The 23,790-nt window shown below is 39.4% G+C and overlaps 1 protein-coding gene across 7 annotated transcripts in view; it reads right to left on the bottom strand.

The window, feature by feature from the left end:
• SCML2 (Scm polycomb group protein like 2) overlaps nucleotides 1-23,790 on the bottom strand; it is a 90,611-nt gene that overhangs the window by 54,570 nt on the left and 12,251 nt on the right. For 4 of the 7 annotated variants that reach the window (XM_027609138.1, XM_027609143.1, XM_027609142.2 and 1 more), the window contains exons 2-6: nucleotides 19,012-19,057; nucleotides 15,479-15,547; nucleotides 9,113-9,183; nucleotides 8,001-8,235; nucleotides 2,879-2,967 (exon numbers count right to left, since the gene is read on the bottom strand). In XM_027609138.1, the coding sequence (XP_027464939.1) occupies nucleotides 2,879-2,967; nucleotides 8,001-8,235; nucleotides 9,113-9,183; nucleotides 15,479-15,547; nucleotides 19,012-19,033 (486 nt within the window). In that variant the 5' untranslated portion in view covers nucleotides 19,034-19,057. The remainder of the gene's footprint in view (nucleotides 1-2,878; nucleotides 2,968-8,000; nucleotides 8,236-9,112; nucleotides 9,184-15,478; nucleotides 15,548-19,011; nucleotides 19,058-23,790) is intronic. The other 3 variants (XM_027609141.1, XM_027609144.1, XM_027609145.1) reach the window with 3 other exon arrangements.

Here is a 23,790-nt window from a genome sequence, read left to right as displayed (position 1 = left end):
CAGAAATAAACCCACACTTATATGGTCAACTGATTCACAACAATGGGGAAAAGACAGTCTCTTCAACAAATGGTGCTGGGAAAACTGGACAGTTACACACTAAACAACAAAACTGGACCACTTTGCTACACAAAAACAAACTTGAAATGGATTAAGAACCTAAATGTGGGGGCGCCTGCGTGGCTCAGTCGGTTAAGCATCTGCCTTCGGCTCAAGTCATGATCCCGGGGTCCCGGGATGGAGCCCCATGTCCGGCTCCCTGCTCAGCAGGAGTCTGCTTCTCCTTCTGTCCCTGATCCTGCTCGTGCTCTCTCTCGTTCTGTCTCTCAAATAAATAAAATCTTAAAAAAACAAGAAACCTAAATGTGAGACCAGAAACCATAAAATTCCTAGAAGGAAACACAGGCAGTAATTTCTTAGACATTGGCCACAGAAACATTTTTCTTGTGTCTCTGTTTTTCTATCTTTCTACTTTTCTATATGCCTCCCATGGAAACGGAAGTAAAAGCAAAATTAAACTACTGGGACTACACCAAAAGAAAATGCTTCTGCACAGTGAAGGAAACCATCAACAAAACAAAAAGGCAACCTATTGAATGGGAGAAGATACCTGCAAATGATATATCTGATAAGGGGTTAATGTTCAAAATATATAAAGAACTTAGAGAACTCAACACCAAAAAAACAAATAATCTGATTTAAAAATGGGCAGAGAACCTGAATAGCCATTTTTCCAAAGAAGACATCCAGATGGCCAACAGACACATGAAAAGATGCTCAACATCACTCATCATCAGGGAAATGCAAATCAAAGCCACAATGAGATAACACTTCACACCTGTTGGAATGGCTAAAGTCAAAAAGACAAGAAATAACAAATGTTGGCGAGGATAAGGAGAAAAAGGAACCCTGGTGCACTGTTGGTGAGAATGCAAACTGGTGCAGCCACTGCGGAAACCAGTACGGAGGTTCCTCAAGAAATTAAAAATAGGATTACCCTATGATCCAGTAATTCCACTACTGGGTATTTACCCAAAGAAAATGAAAACACTAATTTGAAAAGACAAATGCACCCGTATGTTTACTGCAGTATTGTATACAATAGCCAAAATATGGAAGCAACCGAAGTGTCCACCCATAAATGAATGGATAAAGATATGGTATATACACACATATATATACAATGGAATATTAGCCATGAAAAAGAAAGAGATCTTGCCATTTGCAACAACACGGATGGACCTAGAGAGTAAAATGCTAAGTGAAATAAGTCAGTCAGAGAAAGACAAATACCATGTGATTTCACTCATGTGGAATTTAAGAAACAAAACAAAACAAAGAAAAAAGAGACAAACAAAAAAACAGACTCTTAAAGAGAGAACAAACTGGCAGTTGCCAGAGGGGAGGTGAGTGGGGAGAGGGGTGAAATAGATAAAAGGGGATTAAGAGTCCACTTACCTTGAGATAAGCACTGAGAAATGTATAGAATTGTTGAATCCCTTTTTTTAAAAAAAACTACAATATTTACCATTCTTGACATGAATAACTGTAATAAAATTTAAGTGACTGAAAAAGAATCAGGACAGAGGGTGAGAAAGAAATATTTTGACCCATAATTTAACTAAAACTTGGCTTTTATTCACTGTTTCTTAACATAGTGTACTCTTTCAACATTTTCTCAAGAGCATAAACTATCTTTGGAATTTTCCCTCTTTGTTATATAACAAATATTTCCTTATAACAAATGCTTTCTGATGACTGTTTTTAACATTCTTTTACTTCTGAAACCAAATCTCTCTAAGTAACTTTCAAGTGGTTTTTTGGCCCATCACCATTTTCTCCAATGTCGAAGGATGACTAATACAGCAAAGTGAGGGGAAGCTTCACTTCTGAAGGTAAATAAAAAATAGCAATGAATATTTGCTTCCAGTAGAGCACTCCTTTCATATCCAGGGTGAAGAAAGAGGGTACAAATTCATTTTGACTAGTGGGTGATTATAATTGAGACTTTTTTATGACTTGCTGTTATGGGCTGAAGCGTGTCCCCACCCCTGCCATATTCATATTTAAATCCTAACCCCAGTACCTCAGAATGTGATTTCATTTGGAGACAGGGTCTTTAAAGAGGTAATTAAGTTAAAAATGAGGTCATCAGGGTGGGCCCTAATCCAATGACTGGTATCCTCATAAGAGGAGGAAAGGAGGACACAGACACACAGATCATGTGAAGACACAAAGAGAAGACAGCCATTTACAAGTCAAGGAGAGAGGCCTCAAAAGAAACTAAGCCCGCTGATACCTTGATCTTGGACTTCTAGCATCCAGAGCTGTAAGAAAATAAATTTCTGTTGTTTAAGTCACTGTAATGAACTGAATGATGTCCTCCCAAATTCATAAATTGAAGCCCTAATCCCCAATGGGGCCCAGAGATAGGGCCTTTAAGGAGGCAATAAAGGTTAAGTGAGGTCATAAGGGTCAAGTCCTAACCCAAAAGGACTAGTGTCTTTATAAGAGGAAGAGAAACCAGAGATACCTCTCCTTCCTCACAGGCACAGAGAAGAGGCCATGTGAGGACAGAGCAAAAAGGCGGCCATCTATAAGCCGAGGAACGAGGCCTCACTAGAAACCAATCCTGATGGCACTTCGATTTTGGACTTATAGCTCCCAGGATTGTGAAAAAATAAATTTCTATTGTTTAAGCCACCCAGTCTGTGGTACTTTGTTAGGGCAGCTCTAGTAGATTAATACACGTGTCAATCCAGTAATTTAAAAAGAATTTTTTTTTCCATATCGGAGAAGACAAAGCATTTAAGTGCCCCTATTAAAACAACAAAACTACAGCCCAGGTGATGGAAGCTTTTTATAACATCTTTCTTACCTTCTTAAAGAATGTCGCAGGTGCCATTTCAGATCCATTCAGTGTTCGTAAGAGGAACATTGGCCAAGATGACGCATTCATCTGATACCCTATTTTATGAAATAAATCAGCATGAAAAAGTCTCCCTGCGATATTACAGCAAGTTGGTATAAAAAAGAGGTTTTGTTTACCACTCTTCTCCAGAGAATGACTTTCTTATTGAGAAACTAAGGACATAGCTAAGAGAAGCAGATGCACCCTCCAATCAGTTCTACTGTACCCACTGTACTACTTGGCAGCAATGCTACAGTAGGGGTAGAAACTCTCGTTTTAGAGAAGCCACTAGCTAAAGGTCACCAACATACATATATGTACGTTAGGAATGGGCCATAATACTAGGGGTGATCCAAGCCAAAACCCACAAGAGCTTCCAGTCCCCACCAACAGCCACACAAGCATGGCAAAGGCTGCAAAAGACTTCCAGCCCTTCTTTTTCCTTAGAGTCCCTGCCTTATTTCCTTTCAGAAAGACAGTTTCTTGTGAAACTCAGCAAACGTACACTTATGATGCATTTCACTGTATATAAATTTCACCTCAAAATTTTAAAAAAACTATAAATAAACACTGAACTCTAGTTAATGATATGCATGCTAAAGTATTTAGGGGAAATGTACTAACATCAAAAACTTCCTCTGAAATACATTTAAAAATAAGATGGATTGATGAATCGATAGAAAGGCAGATAGACAAGAGATAAAGCAAGCATGTAAAATGACAGTGGTAGAACCTAGGTGATGGGTATGTGGGTATTCACTGTAAAGTATTTTCACCTTTTCTGTATGTTTGAAATTTTTCATACAATGTTAGGAAAAAAGATAGTTCTCACTTTAGCAATCTTTTTTTTTAATTTTTTTATTGTTATGTTAATCACCATATATTACATCATTAGTTTTTGGTGCAGTGTTCCATGATTCATTGTTTGTTCATAACACCCAGTGCTCCATGCAGAACGTGCCCTCCTCAATACCCATCACCAGGCTAACCCATCCCCCCACCCCCCTCCCCTCTAGAACCCTCAGTTTGTTTTTCAGAGTCCATCATCTCTCATGGTTCGTCTCCCCCTCTGACATACTCCCCTTTTCTTCCTCTCCTGTCACTTTAGCAATCTTTACACACACTAAACAAGATTCTCTTAGAATTTGTATCAGATGAAATCAAAATACACTCAACAGGTGTCTTTAGAGATCTCATCAATTAATAGTGAATATCACAGCATCTGGCACATGCAACAGGGGGTAGAGGTCTGCTAGTTGTACTGCCTTATTGCAATGTTTCATGCAACACTTGCCTGCCCTGATGCCAGAATTAAAGAGAACTTGCCAGCATTCCTGATGGATACATGCATTAAGATAGGGAGGCACACCAATCACTGGCAATCACTGGCAATAGGTCCATCAGTAGGATTAACCATGCAAAAAAGTTTAGACAGAAAGTCATCCTATAATTATCCTATACCAAAATCCCCTTAATCTGAGGGGGGAAAAATTGGGGGAAAAGAGGATTTATTATATACTCCCTTATATTAAATCAGTATTATTAGTGATATCTAATAAATAATCATCCACAAAATGGATCTGCCACGTTGTGGTTAGAATATTGCATAAAAACAATTCTCTGGTCCTTATGCCTTTCTCTTAACCCCCATCTTATCCTATTACATCATGTAATCATCATCATTGCCATCATCATCATCTTAATTTGATATTTTTCTTATTTCTTTAATTGCCTAGGGGCACCTAGGTGGCTCAGTCGGTTAAGCGGCTGCCTTCAGCTCAGGTCATGATCCCAGGGTCCTGGGATCGAGCCCCGCATTAGGCTCTCTGTTCAGCAAGGAGTCTGCTTCTCCCTCTCCCTCTGCCTGCTGCTTCCCCTGCTTGTGCTCTCTCACTATCTGTCAAATAAATAAATAAAATCTTTAAAAAAAAATTCTTTAATTGCCTAAAGTCAAACATCGATTAAAAGGCCAAAAATAGATGAAAGTGCATATAAAAACTCAAACACAGGTAAAACTAATGTACAATGTTAGGAAGTCTAGACAGTGGAACCTTTGGGAATGGGAGGTTTATGATAGGATCAGCAGGAGTGGGGCTTCTGGGGTGCTGATAATATTCTGTTTCTTGATTTGGGTGATGGTTATATGGATGTGTTCATTTATAAGCTGTACACTTACAAACTGTATACTTTTCTGTTTGCATGCTAAAACTTTAAAAAAGCTTTTAAATAATAACCTTTAAGGTTTAAATAACCTTCTAAAAAAGAAAACCAAGTAAGTTGTGTTATAAAATGGAAACTAAACTATTCAAAGCACCGAATGAGCAAATTGGCAGAAATTGTCTATTTTTAATATGTACTATCAAAATATATATTAATCAGCATGTACTGCTATGTATTTCATATTTTTAATTAGAAAACTCTAAAAGTCATTTGAAAAAAGAATGATCGCAAATCTGGCTATGTGTTTGAAATGTTGGCAATCACAGCAGTTAATGCTTCCTTTAAACAAAATTCCAAAAACCTATTACCATTTGTAAACAGAAATCAAATCCAAAGAGGGAAGCACTATGCCTTAGGTTTACACTTCTATCTCTTACAGAATTCTGTAGGATATAAGAGATATTTAAAACAAATGATATGAAGAAAGAAAAGAAGGCAAAAGGCAGAAAAGACACACACCCTAAACCACCTTCTTGGAATAACACGTCTCTAATTAGTTATTTTTTAATATTTTAAACCAAATTAGGAATAATTAACGATCAGAGCAAGAAAGGTATAAAAATATATTGCTAAGAGAGTGGTAATTATTGTATCTTAAATTTTGGGTTCTGAGGAAATTTCTAACTATAGTAGGAAACAAAAAGAAATCCATTCTCTCATTGTGCTTTACACTAGAGAATTTTCATTTTCAGCATTGTAAAGAAGAAACAAAAACTAATATCTACCATCACTCAAGACTATAGAAGTGATAGGGCGCCCGGCTGGCTCAGCCGGTTAAGCGGCTGCCTTCAGCTCAGGTCACAATCCCAGAGTCCCAGTAACAAGCCCTGCATCACGTCGGGCTCCCTGCTCAGCCGAGAGTCCGCTTCTCCCTCTGCCCCTCCCCCCGCCCTCATGCTCTCTCTCAAATAAATAAAATCTTTAAAAAAAAAAAAAGACTGTGTAAGTAATAAAGGAAATCACTTATTTTCTACAGAGTAACAGAGTACATCTAAAAACATTTTGGGGGGGCCAGGCTTTTTTTTTTTTTTAAAGATTTTATTTATTTATTTGACAAAGAGAGAGAGCACAAGCAGGGGGAGCAGTAAGCTGAGGGAGAGGGAGAAGCAGGGAGAGGGAGGAACAGGCAGAGGGAGAAGGGCAGGGAGCCTGATGCAGGGCTCGATTCCAGAACCACCCCCACCCCACCCCAGCCCACATCATGACCTGAGTCAAAGGCAGACGCCTAATTGACTGAGCCACCGAGGTGCCCCCAGGGTTTTTGGTTTTTTTAAAGATTTATTTATTTGGGCGGGGGAGTGCACGTGAGCACAGGAGGGAGGGGCAGAGGGAGAGGGAGAAAGAGTCTCAAGCAGACTGCGCTGAGAACAGAGCCCAATGTAGGGCTCGATCTCATGACCCTGAGATCATGACCGGAGCTGAAACCAGCAGTTGTATGCTTAACTAACTGTGCCACCCAGGCACCCCTGGAATACATCTGAATATTAAGAGAGAACAGGGATGGGGCACCTGGGTGGCTCAGATGGTTAAGCATCTGCCTTCGGCTCAGGTCATGATCTCAGGGTCCTGGGATCGAGTCCCACATCGGGCTCCTTGCTTAGCGGGGAGCCTGCTTCTCCCTCTGCCTGCCACTTCCCCTGCTTGTACTCTCTCTCTCTCTGGCAAATAAATAAATAAAATCTTAAAAAAAAAAAAGAAAGAGAGAGAGGACAGGGATGCCTGGGTGGCACAGCTGGATTTTTGGTTTCCTCCCGGGTCATGGTCTTGGGGTCCTGGGATCGAGTTCTGTGTCGGGCTCTGCACTGAATGCTGAGTCTCTAAAGTTTCTCTCTCCCTCTCTCTCTACCCCTCCCTGCCTTGTGCACACACGGTCTTTCTCTCTTTAAAATAAATAAATCTTTTAAAAATAAATAAATATTAAGAGAGAACAATTCTGCCCAAAACTGGAGTCACATACTTCTTAGCTTTCAAAAACTTGGTCAAAATTGAGAATTTTGTACTTAAAAACCTTTGCTCATAAAGTTCCATCAATCTCCTTTTCAAAGATCTAAAGGTACTGACCCCTACCCCCTCACTATGATTTCTTCTCATTGTAGTTATAATGAAACTTCCAAGTTTGAAACTGGGGTGTGGACGTGGAATCATACCCTTCACCTGGGCTCCCCGCCATGCCAAAAATGCTGAATGGCTCAACAGACAATAATGAGGGAGGAAGTGACTCAGTAACAAATGCTACAAACTTCTCCCCCAGAAGGGTTTCTGAATCTGCATGTGTGACCTAGTAGAGCTGCTTCTGACATTTCAAGTTTGAAGACAGCATATGTCTTGCCCTGGAGTGGAGAACCTTCAGCACACATATGCCACATGTGTACTGACATGAAACTCTGTAACATATGGTACTGAGTTGATCTCTCATACATTCTCCACAATAACCATCTATTTGCAAAAATGCCTAGAAGAGATTTCTAAAAGGCTACTTCAGGGGCATCTGGCTGGCTTGGTCGGTAGAGCATGCGACTTGATCCTGGGGTTGTGAGTTCAAGCCCCACATTGGGTGTAAAGATTACTTAAAAATCAAATCTGGGGTGCCTGGGTGGCTCAGTTGGTTAAGCAGCTGACTCTTGATTTTGGCTCCGTCCTGATCTTGGGTCATGAGATCAAGCCCCACATGGGGCTTGATGCTCAGTGCAGAGCTCCCTCCCCCTCTGCCCCTCCCCCTGCTCACACACACTTTCTCTCTCAAATAAAAAATAAAACCTTTAAAAAAGTAAAATAAAATGTTAAAAATAAATAAAAGGCCACTTGAAACTTTTTCTACTGAATATTACATTAGTAAGAATATGTTACTTTAAAAATTGTTTATCCTTACCCAGTGGAGGCTGAAGTAAGTCCCCTTCCTTTTCACATGTCCCAATAGGCTGTATGTCTGGAGAATCGACAAGTCTCCAAAAATCATTTCTGTTGTCACTACCATCCAGTCTTAAACGGAGCCTGGCACCAGTAATTCCAATGACCGTGGCTATACATACTGAAGTCATATTGCGAGGGTCATGGGCTTCCAATTTCATACCAACTTTGAAGTCATTAGCTGGTGGAACCTTGGACTATATATGTTACATATGTGTGTGCACAGCACACACACATACACACACACACACACACACACACACACACGCAAATAAAGTTTTGTTAAAATGCATCAACTGTAAGAAAAACAAACGGTCAATTATGTTACCAGAATACCTGTGAAATGTTTTAAGTAACAGTCATAGCAGATGGTGAGCAAAAGAACTATAAGGGTCAAGGAAAAGATCTTCTCCAAACCCTTTCCTTGGCTTGACATGCAGCATAAAAACACTGCCCATTGCTGATCTTATTCCTTTGTCCACTTCCAGGCAACCCAAATACAGCCTATAAAATGTACCCTCAGTGGCTTTCTAAAGTAAGAGTCTGATTAGGCCATTCCCCTTGAAATAAACCAACTGGCAGCTCACCACTGCCTAAGTCCAAGTCCTCAATACAGTTTAAGAGCCCCCACACCTTTAACCTTATTCTCACACTATCACCTCTACCCACTTTGACCTCCAGCCACTCCATGCTATACCTCAATACTCAGGTTCTTCTACATCCATGTGCCTTTGCTTTGGATGTTCTCTGCCTGGAATATCCTTCCCCTCATTCCAACCATCTCAGATATCACCTCTTCTGTGAGCACTCCCAGTATAGAGTTATCATACTTTTCATAATTAATTATTTACATGTCTGTCTTTCCCTCCAGATGGACAATCATAAGGGCTTAGTATACCTGACACAGAGTAAATTCTTAATGAATGAACGCAAATAAACCATCTGGCCCTTAAGTGGCATTACCACAATCCCATTATCTCCTCACACTGCTAGAACCTAACAATCACACAGATATCCCTCAACAAATTAACAGTTCACATTAATATATACAACATGTATACAATTTTGGCATACCTGTCTGAAACACTCCGAAGGGGCACTCAAAGATCCAGTCTCTTTCAAGTAATTTTCCCAGTGGAAATCATCTGAAAAAATATATATATATACACAAAATAGGGGGTTTTTCAGTATATATATATATATATATATATATATATATATATACACACACACACACACACACACACACTAACTTTTAGGAGTAAAATGGGACTTTAGTTCCATATCTCGTTTAAAAAGGACTTCCTAAATTTCCTGATCTGCATTTGATTACCAGCATAGAAATAAAAAGACAACTTTCTGATAATAATGGCTCTGATATAATTACACTCCAGATCTTCTCCATGTAATGAGGAATTAGCACAATGATTCTAAAAATGTAGACTCTAAGAACAACTAAAGGATTTTTTTTATAGAGTAATAGCAAATTCTACTCATCTGTCTCTAATATAAATTTATTCAAGACATGTGTATACTCGGGGTGCCTGTTTCAGTTGTTAAGCGTCTGCCTTCGGCTCAGATCATGATTCCAGGGTCCTGGGATTGAGCCCCGCATTGGGCTCCCTGCTCAGTGGGAAGCCTGCTTCTCCCTCTCCCACTCCCCCTGTTTGTGTTCCCTCTCTCGCTGTGTCTCTCTGTCAAATAAATAAATAAAAGCTTAAAAAAAAAAAAGACGTGTATACTCAAGACCATTTCATCCCATTAATGTGATGCCACTTCTTTTTTTCATGGAGAACTAAAGGTGTTTAGGTATGTGGTCTAACAGAATCTTACCTCCGTAATGCTTTATGGAAAGAAAAAAATCTGAGAACCAGAGTTGCTTCTCAATTGACTATTAGATCTCCATACATGGTATCAAGAATATGGTGGCAGAACAAAGCAGTAAAGCAGTCATCAGTACAGTCATGATATGAATTATTTTAATGATCTATATTTTCTACAAATGCTTGCTGTCCCTTCTCTCACTCAGTCTTCATGATATATTACAATGGTATTGAAGGTCATAAAGCAGTGTACTTTGCCTGGCTTGCACCCTTCAATTCAGTGTCCCAGTCAGACTGCCAAGGCACCGAGAAAATGACTTGATAGCAGTATCAAAGGTACTATTAATTCATACAAAGCTTTTTTGTTTTTTTAAAGATTTATTTATTTTAGACAGACAGACAGAGAGAGAGAGAGAGAGAGAGCGCGCACGAGCATGTGCGGGCGTGTGTGCAAGGAGAGGCAGAGGGGAGAGAGAAGCAGACTCCCGGCTGAGTGGGGAGCCCACGTGGGACTCAATCCCAAGACCCCAAGATCATAACCAACTGAGCCACCCAGGCACCCCATAATTCATACAAAGTTTAATTCTCTTCAACCATCTATGCTCTTGTTTAATTTCCTCACTATAAAAATACTGGGTTTGACAGATTCCCTTCCTGGGGGAATCCGAATTACCAGCCTCTTATACATCCTTCCAAGGGTAGAATACTTATACACACATACACATACACACAAATGGAGCGCTGTTAAATGTTTAACAACCACCTTTCCAGAATATACAAATAAAAAGCCTGACTGATAGTGTTTGCAGATTTCTATGGTATAAATACTACCACCATGGCTGATCACAAGGTGACAGGGTGAAGTCACCAACTACAAAGCTGGGAAGAGATATGCACAAGTGGCTCTCCCAAGCTGGTGTGAGCCAGCTTCAACGTACCACTGTTATGTGTGTTTATGCATTTATATGTGTATGTACACATATTACATATGGTATTAAGCATGTCATACATAACACTGTGCACCCTGCTTTTTTTTTTTAAAGATTTTATTTATTTATTTCAGAGAGAGAATGAGAGATAGAAAGCACGAGAGGGAAGAGGGTCAGAGGGAGAAGCAGACTCCCCGCTGAGCAGGAAGCCCGATGCGGGACTCGATCCCGGAACTCCAGGATCATGACCTGAGCCGAAGGCAGTCGCCCAACCAACTGAGCCACCCAGGCGCCCTGCACCCTGCTTTTTTTAACAATAAATCTAAGAGATTATTCCATTAAAAAAAAATACTGGGTTTAATTCTCCTTGTAGATATGAAGCTAGCACTACCACAGTGCTTAATGGCATGCAGGAGAATGTCAAGAATATGGGCTCTGAGGTCAAACCTGCCTTCTTCCAGTCTGGCTCTGCTTCTTACAAGCTATGTGACCTAAGCAAGTCATTTCAGTTTCTCAGCCTCAGTTCCTACCAAATGAGGAAAAGTAATACATACGGTACAAGGTATTTTGAGAATTAAGTGTTGAAGCATACATATGTCACTCAATAAAAGCCATGCATTATTATTCTAAAACTAAAAGTCATAGTTGTGCCTCAATTTATTAATACTGGATAGCTTTGTCAAAAGTGAAAACTGGGGGGCACCTCGGTGGCTCAGTCGTTAACCATCTGCCTTGAGCTCAGGTCATGATCCCAAGGTCCTGGGATCGAGCCCCCGCATCAGGCTCCCTGCTCCGTGGGAAGCCTGCTTCTCCCTCTCCCACTCCCCCTGCTTGTGTTCCCTCTCTCATTGTGTCTCTCTCTGTCAAATAAATAAATAAAATCTTAAAAAAAAAAGTGAAAACTGGGGTGCCTGGGTGGCTTAGTCGGTTAAACGTCTGCCTTCAGCTCAGGTCATGATCTCAGGGTTCTGGGATCAAGCCCCACATTGGGCTCCCTGATCAGTGAGGAATCTGCTTCTCCCTCTCCCTCTGCCTCTCCCCCTGGCTCATGCTCTCTCCCTTTCTATCTCTCTCTGTCAAATAAATAAATAAAATCTTAAAAAAAAAAAAAAGTGAAAACCGAGGGGCACCTGGCTGGCTCAGTCCATAGAGTGTGGGACTCTTGATCTCAGGGTCATGAGTTCAAGCCCCACAATGGGCATGAAGCTTACTTAAAATAAAAAATTTTTAGATATATATTTGGGGGGGACGTGCCTGGGTGGCTCATTTGGTTAAGCATCTGCCTTCGGCTCAGGACATGATCTCAGGGTCCTGGGATAGAGCCCCACATCAGGCTCCCTGCTCAGCAGGGAGTCTGCTTCTCTCTCCCTCTCCCTCTGTGTATGCTCTCTCTCTCTCTAGCTCTCACTATCTCTCAAATAAATAAATAAAATCTTTTAAAAAAATAAATAAAAGTGAAAATGGAGATCCATGGTTCCAAAATTAACTGACCAGGATATTTTAGTGACCTCCTAAGACTAACCTGACAATCAGGAAACCCAAGGTTCTAACTGAAGCTCTACCATCATATGACCTTGGAGAGCATTAAAAAAAGAAGAAAACAGGGGCACCTGGGCGGCTCAGTTGGTTAAGCATCCGACTCTTGGTTTTGGCTCAGGTCATGATCTCAGGGTCATGGGATCAAGCCCTGTGTTGGACTCCATGCCCAGCATGGAGTCTGTTTGGGATTCTCTCCCTCTCCCTCTGCCCCTACCCCTACTTGCTCTCTCTGTCTCTCAAATAAAATGTCTAAATATTTTTTTAAACCAGGGGTGCCTGGATGGCTCAGTTAAGCATCTGACTCTGGATTTCAGCTCAGGTCATGATCGGAGTTGTGGGATCAAGCCCCACATTGGGCTCCACACTTAGTGGGGAGTCTGCTGAAGGATTCTCTCTCTCCCTCTCCCTCTGTCCCTCCCCCTGCTCATGTCTCTTTCTCTCTCTCTCTAATAAACAAATCTTAAAAAAAATAAAAAGAACAAAACACGAGTGGAGGGGAAAATCTGACTATGGTATCATTAAAGAGCCAATATCCCAGGAAGAAAGAAGTGTAAGTTGAAGATAATGACAGGGAAACTAAAATCATTTCACAATAATACCTCAAATAAACCAGCTACATTTGTAAAATTTTTCAATGACACTAGAAAAAAATTCACTTAACACAATTTTTTAAATATTTTATCACCACTTGCGTCTGAATGGGCTATAATTTGAGCTAGCAAATCCTTTATACCAGTATTCTGCAATATGACCATTTTCTATCACATTGCTAGCTAATGACCCTATTTAGCATTTAATCATTGGAGCCTTAACTTTTTTCTTTATTCTTAAGGCAATATTTTCAGTCCCCAAAGCTGTTCAGTTTGGCTGCCCACGTGCTGACACCCTACCAATAACATAGAGAAACATACACAGCAACAGGCTTTACTTAGATTTAGATTTGCTTAAATTTAGATTTGACATATCTTCAATAATACCACAGCTGGAATTCCTGAGCAGGAGCCAAAATAGTCAGAAAGTCTTACCCAAACCTGAGGACCCAGTCTGCCTATGCATCTTATCCTCATGGACAACCTGGAGCAGGGGAATGTTATTCTCCCTCAGAAAAGAGGTCTGGCAACTGACAGGTTTGTTCATGAGACAGTTGTACACATATAACCATGTGATCTGACTGTTATTTGCACATGTCCGTGGTCCTTCTTGTTTGCCTTGTACTCTATTCTAGTCCATACATTAGCCCAAACACCTTTTGACAAACTGAACATAATCTATATGAGCCACCTTGGTCTTCTCCAGAGTAAATCAGAATCCTAATGTCTCCCAGCAGTGCTAGGCTTGGGTTCAGAGGCTCTGTAAAGAAGATGGGCAAAATATCTAGAGTTGGAAGCTTCTCAGCTGAATGATCAGCACCTACTACTTCATAGCAATTATCACAACTATAACTGGGGATTTGTTTAATGTCAATCTTGCCCCCTAAGCTCAAAGAGGGCAGGAATCATGTTTGTCTTATTCATCACTGGTTTTCCATAGAAGGTTGCCAGTGTGTGCCAGGCACTGTCCTAGGTACTGTGGACACAGCAGTTAATAGAACAGACAAAAGTCCTGGCTCTCTTGGAGCTCACCTTCTAACGGTCACTGATTTCTAAGATGAGATGTTAGGGTCAGGGCCCTGAGAAATATCCGCAGATGTCTGTAAAATTTGATTAGGTAATCTCATTTTTTCCATCAAGTTTGAGAATTTTGAAAAGTTACTAGTTTCAGTCTTTAAGAATATATTTTTTAAATTTGTTTTTATGAAATGTCCAGAATAGCAAATCTATAGAGACAGAAAGTAGATAAGTGGCTGCCTAGAGCTGAGGGAAGGAAGAGGCATTGGAGAAAAACAGGGAGTGACTACTAACTGGATACAGGATTTCTTTTTAGGATGATAAAATGTTCTAAAACTGATTGTGGTGATAGCTACACAAGTCTGTAAATATACCAAGAACCAATGAATTGTATACTTTAAATGGGTAAATTCTATGGTATGTGAATTATATCTCAATAAAATGGTTATATTAAAAAAATAAAACAGAGACGAATTTGTAGGGATGAGGAAGAACATTTTAACCTAATGGCCTCCCTTTCCTTGGAGGGTTTTGGGGGTTGGAGGGAATTGCTGAAGAACAAATAAGGCCAATGGAAAAGGGAGCTAAGGAAGCACTGGAGGCCGAGCCACAGTGAGGAAGAAGAATGATTCCATGCGGACTACCGCTATAGGCAATCTTCCTGTAGGAACCGAAAGTCATAGGTGAACTACCCCAAGAGTGGGGCTGGCAGGACAGGTACAACAGAAAAACAAGGGGCAAAAGGTTTGCCTGGAAAACTCTGATAAACACAGTAAGTTTGTTATAGTTATTTTTTTATTCAGCTTTTTGTGTGCATATGACTAATTTTTTTGTTTTCCTTAAAAGCAGGTACAGATGCTATCTCCTGAGTCTCTGATACAGTGCTATACACTTGCTGTCCACAATAAGGAACTTAAAACATGAATTAATAACTCAAGGTTAATAAACATTTACTGAACATTTACTGTATGCCTAGGCATTATATTAGATGCTTTACATTCATTTTCTTTATTTAATTCCAACAGTCCCATGAAGTAAGTAGTATCATCCTTGTGCTACAGAGAAGAAAAAAGACACTAAGAATATTGAGTAATTTGCCCAAGGCCAAAAAGCCGGTAAAAAGAATGAGGCCAGAATTCTAGAAAAGGTCTGTCAGACCTCCCAATGCCTAAGCTTTTATCCAATGAACTATCTTTTGACCAACAAAAAATGGATTTTCACATTGACTCTAATATTAGAAGAGTTTTTATTAATCAAATTATCGTTTTTAATTGGTAATAAATGGTAATTATTAACTAAGTATCTTTAATTTGGCAAAAATTGCATTGAAATGCATGATTTTTTCTACTTTAATCCCATACCAATTTATCTCTAAAATAAAACCAAAGTAAAATTTTCAAAATAAAATCTTTTACCTTTCCTATTGCTCAGGTTTTATATTTACAGGAGTTTACTATACATAGACTATACCAAAAGCAATGAGTTCATACCAACACTGAGTGAAGAGAAAAATATATTGTACTGAACTACTTTAAAACCTACCATTTTGCACAGAAGATGTACCTGAGTGAGGAGCTTTCTCTTGATTCTCCTTCTTGGCATCCATTGAATCTAAAAAATGAAAGAAAATATCAACACTGGAAGGCCATAGCAAAAGTCTAAAAGAGCTCTTAGAAAACCTATAAACTAGGGTGCCTGGGTGACTCAGTCAGGTGATTGTCTGACCCTCGGTTTGGCTCATGGGTCATGGAGTTGAGCCCTGCATCAGGCTCCATGCTCAGCAGAGAGTCTGCTTGAGATTCTCTCCCTCTGTCCCTCCCCCTACTCACGCTCACTCTCTTTTTCTCTCTAAAATAAATAAATTAATCTTAAAAAAAAAGAAAACCTATAAACTAAAACTATTTTCTAATAGGACCCAGTTTTAATTTTATAATTAATATCCTTATTTTCTGCATAGGATTTCACTTTCTAACATACTGCATATCTTACAATTTGCTCATTTATTTTGTCTATTGTATGTCTCATTCCACTCAAATGTAAGCTCCAAAAGGGAGCTTACCCCTTCTCTCCCCCTCTATAAAATAAAAAAAAAAAATTAACATACCCTAGAAATAAACTGCATGCTTTTAAGAGTTTAAAACGTAAGAGGGAAATTGGAATACATGTAATTCAATAGACAATGTAATAGGCAGAGATTTTTCTCTGTGCCAAGCTGAGGAGCTCCAATAGCACCAGACCTTGTGACTTTACAAATCTAAGACATTATTTTGCCCATATATATATATATATATATATATATATATACATATCTTAAAGGACTCATTTTTTAAAATTAATCATAATACTGTTATTATGCTGAAAAAAATTAACCATAATTCCTTAATAACATCAAATAAGCAGTCAGTGTTCATATTTCACCAAATGTCTTATTTTAAGTGTGTGAATCAGGACCCAAATAAAGTCCATATATAGCAATGGATAATAAGTGTCTTAAGTCTCTTTTGATACTTATAGGCTTCTCCTCCTCCTCTTTTTTTCCCCCCCTTCCTCTGGAATTTTTTTTTGCTCATGATACCAGTTTAGTTTTAGTCTGGATTGTGCTGACTAGCTCCTATGGTGCTGGGTTCTTCTGGTCCTTATCTTTTCTCTAAATATAAGCTATTAGTGGGGCACCTGGGTGGCTCAGTCAGTTAAGCATCTGCCTTTGGCTCAGGTCATGATCCCAGGCTCCTGGGATCGAGCCCCACATCAGGCTTCTTGCTCAGCGGAGAGCCTGCTTCTCCCTCTCCCTCTGCCTGCCACTCCCCCTGCTTGTGCTCTCTCTCTCTCTGACAAATAAATAAATAAAATCTTAAATAAATAAATAAATAAAAGATATTAGTGTGTTGAGCTTAATCAGATTCAGGTTTGGCTTTTTTGAGGGGAGGAGAGAAGAAGGTGACTTCACAGGTGGTGTTGTGTACTTCTCACAAGAGGCTCCTAATATCTAGTTCTTTCTCTTTTTGTGATATGAACAGCCACAGATGGCTATTGCTTAGATCCATTAGTCCATTAGTGGTTACAAAATAGAGGTATTCTAACTTTATCATCCTGTCTTTATTAGCCAGAAAACTTGTATAGAAACCTCCCCTCTTCAATCATTCAATTACCTGAAGTACAAATCACATAGGAAAGTCACAAGCCAACACTTCATTCTTTTCCTTTACTTTTTTTTTTTTTTTACTTTTACTTTCTAATTTTCAAAATAATGAGCTGGATCCCAAGCATTCTCCAGATAACCAGTAAGTTTTGTTCTGCTGTCCCATTATGAACTCATGAATTTTTTTTTAAAGATTTTATTTATTTAATTGACAGAGAGAGAGAGAGACAGAGAGAGAGGGAACACAAGCAGGGGGAGTGGGAGAGGGAGAAGCAGGCTTCCCGCCGAGCAGGGAGCCTGATGTGGGGCTCGATCCCAGGACCCTGGGATCATGACCTGAGCCGAAGGCAGTCGCTTAACCAACTGAGCCACCCAGGCGCCCCTATGAACTCATGAATTTAACCATACTTAATGTGTTGCCAATCTAGCACTGTTTTACTCTTATTGATACCCAAATTGTCAAACTTCTTGAAGAAGGATCTATGAATGATACCAGGTATCATTTTAAGGTAACAATTTAAGGTAACATCTACTTTCTGGTTATGACTCAGTGCCTCTTCAAGATGTGTGAACATTTGAGATGGATATATAAACTACTTTCTATTTAAATGATTTGACTAGTACAAAGAAAGTACATACATATTTATTAAATAGTTCTACAGTAAGATTTTCTAATAGGAAAGAAAGTAAAACTGTAAAGGCATGGCTCCTGCTCTAGAGAAGCTGAGACTCTAGTTACAGAGACTACACTAAACACTTGACAAAACTGGGAACAGCAGAGGACAACATTCAGCAGTCAGCCACAGAAAAGCTCCTAAGAGACACAGGACTTGAACTGGATTTGAAGGAAGAACATGATTTAGGATGGCAAAGGTGTGTAGGATGTACTACAGAAAAAAAAATACAGTTGACCCCTGACCTGAGTAACATGGAAGTTAGGGGTACCCATCACCTTCAGTCGAAAATCCACAAATAACTTTTGACTCCCCAAAATCTTAAGTACTAATAATCCAGAAATGGTTCACTTGAGAGTTTTTTCAAATTGTCACAAATCTCCAAAAAATTTCCCAATATATTTTTAAGAAAAAAATCCACATATAAGTGGACCCATGCAATTCAAACCCATCTTGTTCAAAGGTCAACTATACATTCAAAAGAGAGAGTGCAAATGAGTGGCATATTCAAGGCAAGGTAAGCAGGCTTCTCACTAAAGCAAGACAAGATGAAGCTTATTTGTTTGTTCGCTTGTTTGTTTATGGGGATGCGCAAAGGGAGAGAGAGAATCTTAAGCAGGTTCCATGCCCAGCACGGAACCCAACATGGAGCTTGATCTAATGACCCTGAGATCATGACCTGAGCCAAATCAAGACTCAGTCGCTTAGCCAACTAAGCCACTCAGGCACCCCAGGATGAAGCATTTTTTAACCAATCATATTAGAGTTAGAAGATTTGGATTCTGATTTTAACTTTGTCACAGGTTGTTGTATGACCTGTTCACTTAAACTCCCTGAGTGTCAGTTTTCTCACTTACAAAACTAGGAAGAAAGGATGCCTGGGTGGCTCAGTCGGTTAAGTGTCTGCCTTTGGCTCAGGTCATGATCCCAGGGTCCTGGGATAGAGACCCGCATCATCGGGCTCCCTGCTCAGCGGGGGGCCTGCTTCTCCCTCTCCCTCTGCTGTTCCTCCTGCTGTTCTCTCTCTTTCTCTCTGTCTCTCTGTCAAATGAATAAATAAAATCTTTAAAAAAAAAAACTAGTAAGGAAAAACATAATTATCTTTAATAGCTATTCAGTTCTAAAATTCCAATTCTAAGCACCTAACATCTCCTATGACTTTATTTCTAAAAGGACTTTTTTTCAAAAGTTCAGTCTACTAGAAGGTACTCATCCCAAATGAATAACTAAAAATATCATCACGTTTAGGAAGTAAATCTTACCTTCGTTCACTGTTCGCCCCATGGTATTCTTTTCTGGTACTCTTTCCTACAAGGAGAAAGATCAATTAATGCCTCCTTTTAGCATATTTCTGAAGGGCATTATTATTAGAAATCAGTTATAGATTTAGATGATGTTAATTTATTTCCCTTTAATAAAAATAAGTTCAGTAGATTAGCAGTTGGCAGGGGCTGGAGAAAGAGGGACTAGGGGAGCGACTACTAATGGGTGTGGGTAAGGGGTCTCTTTTTTGGGGTGATGAAAATATTCTGGAATTAAATAGTGGTGATAGTTATACAACCTTGTGAATACACTAGAAACAATTGAATTATAACACTTTAAAAGGGTGAATTTTATGGTTAAATGAATTAAAAAGAGCAGATGGTAAATTGGTAGAGTTGTGATTCAATCTGAGGCCTATCCCAAAAACCCACTTGAGCCCATATTATGGAGAGATGGAAGAATCATGACTGTGTTAGTAAAACTTGTAAGAACTGCAAGAGTCAAGTCTTCTAACAAGACAATTACTTGTTCAAAGCCCTGTGTATTGTGAGCCATTAATTCATTCATTAATTCAAACTTTTCCTGCATGTCCTCAATATGCCAGGCAATCTACAACAAAGATAAATAATACACTGTCCTTGCCCTCCAACAGCTCCATCCAGTCAGAAACAGGCCTATGAATAAAAAACACAATATGACTGCTATAGAAGAGGTATGTACACAGAAATATTTAATATGGCAATTGGATATCCATCTCCCATTACTCTGTGTGCCTGTGGTCAGAACATGATAATGTGTATAATGGAAGATAATTTGTTATTTAAAGAAGCCCATGGCGAACACATTCATTAAGCCACCCAGAATGCCTTCTGCATCTCTGACTCAACAGACTTAAACTCAAGCATCATCTCCTCAAAATTTGCTCCTTCTGACATTTTTGTTTCTCCTACCAACACACTACTCTTCCAGGTAGTTGGGATTTAAAACCCCAGGTATGACTGAATGTGTGAAGTTCTCTTCTTTCACTCACACATTCAATCAGTAGCCAACATGCACTTTCTCATTTCTCTTTCCCCTGGCACTAACTGGTTTATATGCTCATTAGCTCCTGCCTGGTCTAATACCATAGTCGCCTAACTCATTTTGCCACAAGGGTCTTTCCCCACCACAATCTACCCAATACCTGTCAGATATGGACTAAGCTGCTTTCTGCCCAAACCACCTACCTGCTTCAGTGATTTCACTGACTACTGAATTGAACAAAAAATCTTCTGCTGGGCCTATTTAAGGTCCCTCACAATTTCAAAGCCACCTGACATCTACCACCTACAGCTATGCTGTGGCCTAGTTCAAAACTCATCATGTTGTTCTATATGCATGGGATACCCATTCTTCTGCTGCTTCTTGAAATCCTATCCATCCTTTAAGACCAAACATAAATCCCACCTCTTTCTTAAAGCCTTTCTTGTTCCTTTCTATATCACCACCATCTGTTTCCAGGTGTGATATAGTCATTTATTTAACAAATATTTACAGAATTCCTTTTTGCTTGGTGCTATGTAGACAGAAGATACACAATCTACTAAAAAAGACCTTGGAAATCTAGTGAGAGAGACTTATTAACAGACTAATTATCAAACAAAGAATAAAATACAAGCTCTAGTAAGAGAGGTAAAAGTGGTGCTCTGTGCAAAGACAAAAACACAATTAACTGGGAATATAAAAGAAGCCTTTTCAAAAGAAGTGGCACTTGAACTGGTCCTTTAAAGATGAGTATTTCAATGAGCAGAGAAGAGAGGAATTTCAGGCTGAAGATACAAAATGAGTGGACACTGAAGAGGCTCCTGCCTCCTCTACTTGATTATGAAATGCTAGAGTTGCTCAGGTTCCTTCTGGGCTCTTATTTCCCTCTACAGTCTCGCAGGGCCCATGCCTTCAGAAGCCACCGATACAGAGATGATTCACAAAGCACTACCTCCCCTTTTGAGACATCAGCCCTGAAAGTCAGATTGGAATAATCAAATGAATTAAATATTCAATACCACTGTGACTGAGGATGTTTTCAATTAAAGACCATAGCCAAGTGGCTAAAGAAAAAGACAAAGTGAGGGTGCCTGGGTGGCTCAGTCAGTTAAGCCTCTGCCTTCAGCTCAGGTCATGGTCCCAGGGTCCTGGGATCGAGCCCAGCATTGGGCTCCCTGCTCAGTGGGAAGCCTGCTTCTCCCTCTCTGTTTGCCCCCCACCCCGCTCGTGCTCTCTCTATCTCAAATAAATAAAATCTTAAAAAAATAAATTTAAAAAGAAAAGAAAAAGACAAAGTGAAATATATAGAGGGTGCTGAATCCAAGCAGAAAGTAAAGGAAGATGAGCTGTAATCCAGGTAGGGAGTGAAGGCACTTACCAACTCTAATCAGAGAGCAAAGAGTTGTGAATTACATTAAAATAAATGCCTCTACTACACAAAGGGGCTCAGTTGAAAAACTGAGGGATGGGTCCCACATAGAGGGTATACCCAGGTTCCTATGCCCTTCTTTCAAATCTCTAAACTATAACTGAATTCTTGATCTCAACTGTTACCACTTGCTCCCATTAGTTGAGTAAGTAATCTTATAATCCTAGGAGGTGAAGATATATGTATAGAGATGATTAAAAGTAAATCTTTGAAGACCTAAATAAGTAAATCCATGTACCATGCACACAACTTGGAAGATTTCTTAAATAGGCATAAAATTGCACAAGCCATAAAAGAAAATATTAATGAACTGGATTTAATAATTTATCCAAAGGCAATATTTAATGAAGATAGAGTGGTATTGGCATAACGACTGACATACTGACCAATGGAACAGAATAAAGTCCCAAAAGATACATACATATATATATATGTATATGATGAATAGATTTTTTTTTTTTAATTTGACAGAGAGACAGAAAGAGAGCACAAGTAGGCAGAGCGGCAGGCAGAGGGAGAGGGAGAAGCAGGCTCTCCGCTGAGCAAGGAGCCAAGGGCTTGATCCCAGGACCCTGGGATCATAACCTGAGCCGAAGGCAGCCGCCCAACAACTGAGCCACCCAGGCACCCCGTGAATAGATTTTCAACACAAGTGCCAAGGTAATTTAATGGAGAAAGGATAGTTTTGGGGTTTTTTCTTTTTCCAACAAATAGTACTAGAACATCTCCATGTACCAAAAAAAGAAAAAAAGAAAAACAACACTTATCTCAGAAGTTAATACACAAAAATTACCTCAAAAAAAGATCATAAATTTAATGTAAAGCCTGCAACTATAAAATTTCTAGAAGAAAACACAGAGACCTTGTGACTCTAAATTAAGCTATGACTTCTAAATATGACACAAAGAAGCACAACACATCAGAGAAAAAACTGATACACTGGACTTATCAAAACTAACAACGGCTCTTCAAATGATACTGTTAAGAAAAGGATAAGCCACAGAATAGGAGAAAATACTTGCAAAATATGTATCTGATAAAAGATCTGCATCCAGAATATATAAAGAACTCTTACAACTCAATTTTTAAAAGGCAAACAGCCCAATAAAAACATAACTGGCAAAAGATTTGGACGATCACTTTACTAAAGAAGATACACAAATAGCCTGTTAAGCATGTGAAAAGATGTTCAACATCATTAGTATTTGGGGAAGCACAAATTAAAACCACAATGAGATACGACTACATAAAATGGCTAAAATTAAAAACTGACAGTACCAAACGTTGATGAAGATATGGAACAATTAGAACTCTCATATGCTGCTGGTGGGTATAAAACAATTTTTTAAAAGATTTTATTTATTTGAGAGAGAGTAAAAGAGACAGCAAGCGAGCATGAGTGGAGAGGGGGCAAGGGAGAGGGAGAAACAAGCTCCCAGCTGAGTGCAGAGCCCAACGTGGGGCTCAATCCCGGGACTCCAGGATCATGACCTGAGCCACTCAGGTGCCCCTAAAATAAGTATTTCTATAAAAAAAGAACTTTCTTAGAGTTAAATGCAATGCAAATATTCTTAACTTCAAAACCAATGCTTTGGAATCCAAACCACTTATTTTAAAGGTAGAACCACAGACCAAGGAATAAAATAAATACTATTTATCCCCAGATAAAGACAGGAAGAATTCCAGATCCCTTTCGTTTGAGATTAGGCATATTAGATAAGATCAACTCTTTCAGAGTTTGGAAACTTTTCCTTTTCAATTATCATAGTCACTCAGCACCAGTGCGCAGATGTATCTCTTGTGAATTCCAAAGTCATGCCAAATAAAGCCTTCAATACACAAAAAGAACTCAAACTGTTTATGAGTGCATGAGTCAGTGACTCAATAAGCTTTCCCTTTCAGCCCTCATGGTGTTAAAGTGCAGTGAGTTGTTTGAAGACACCATTCAGACTCTTAACTATAGAGAATAAACTGAAGGTTACCAGAGAGGAGGTGGGTAGGGGCAATGGGTGAAATAGGTGATGGGGATTAAGGAGTGCACTTGTCATGATGAGCACTGAGTGATGTATGGAACTGTTGAATCACTATAAAATATTTGTTTTCACAAATATTCTGAAATTCATATATTTCCTTGATTCGTTTTTCTCTCCTAACTCTCCCCAATATTTCTACTATCGAAGGTTTATATCTGACATATGCAAATGTGTAAATTCTTTTTTCTTTTTCTTTTATGGGGGGGTGCCTGGGTGGCTCAGTCGATTAAGCACCTGCCTTCAGCTCAGGTCATGATCCCAGAGTCCTGGGACCGAGCCCTGTGGTGGGGGGG

This window comes from Zalophus californianus, chromosome X (assembly GCF_009762305.2).
Source record: "Zalophus californianus isolate mZalCal1 chromosome X, mZalCal1.pri.v2, whole genome shotgun sequence".
Lineage (NCBI taxonomy): Eukaryota > Metazoa > Chordata > Mammalia > Carnivora > Otariidae > Zalophus > Zalophus californianus.
Note: the sequence above shows the minus strand (reverse complement) of the source record. Positions and strands in the feature narration are given on the sequence as shown.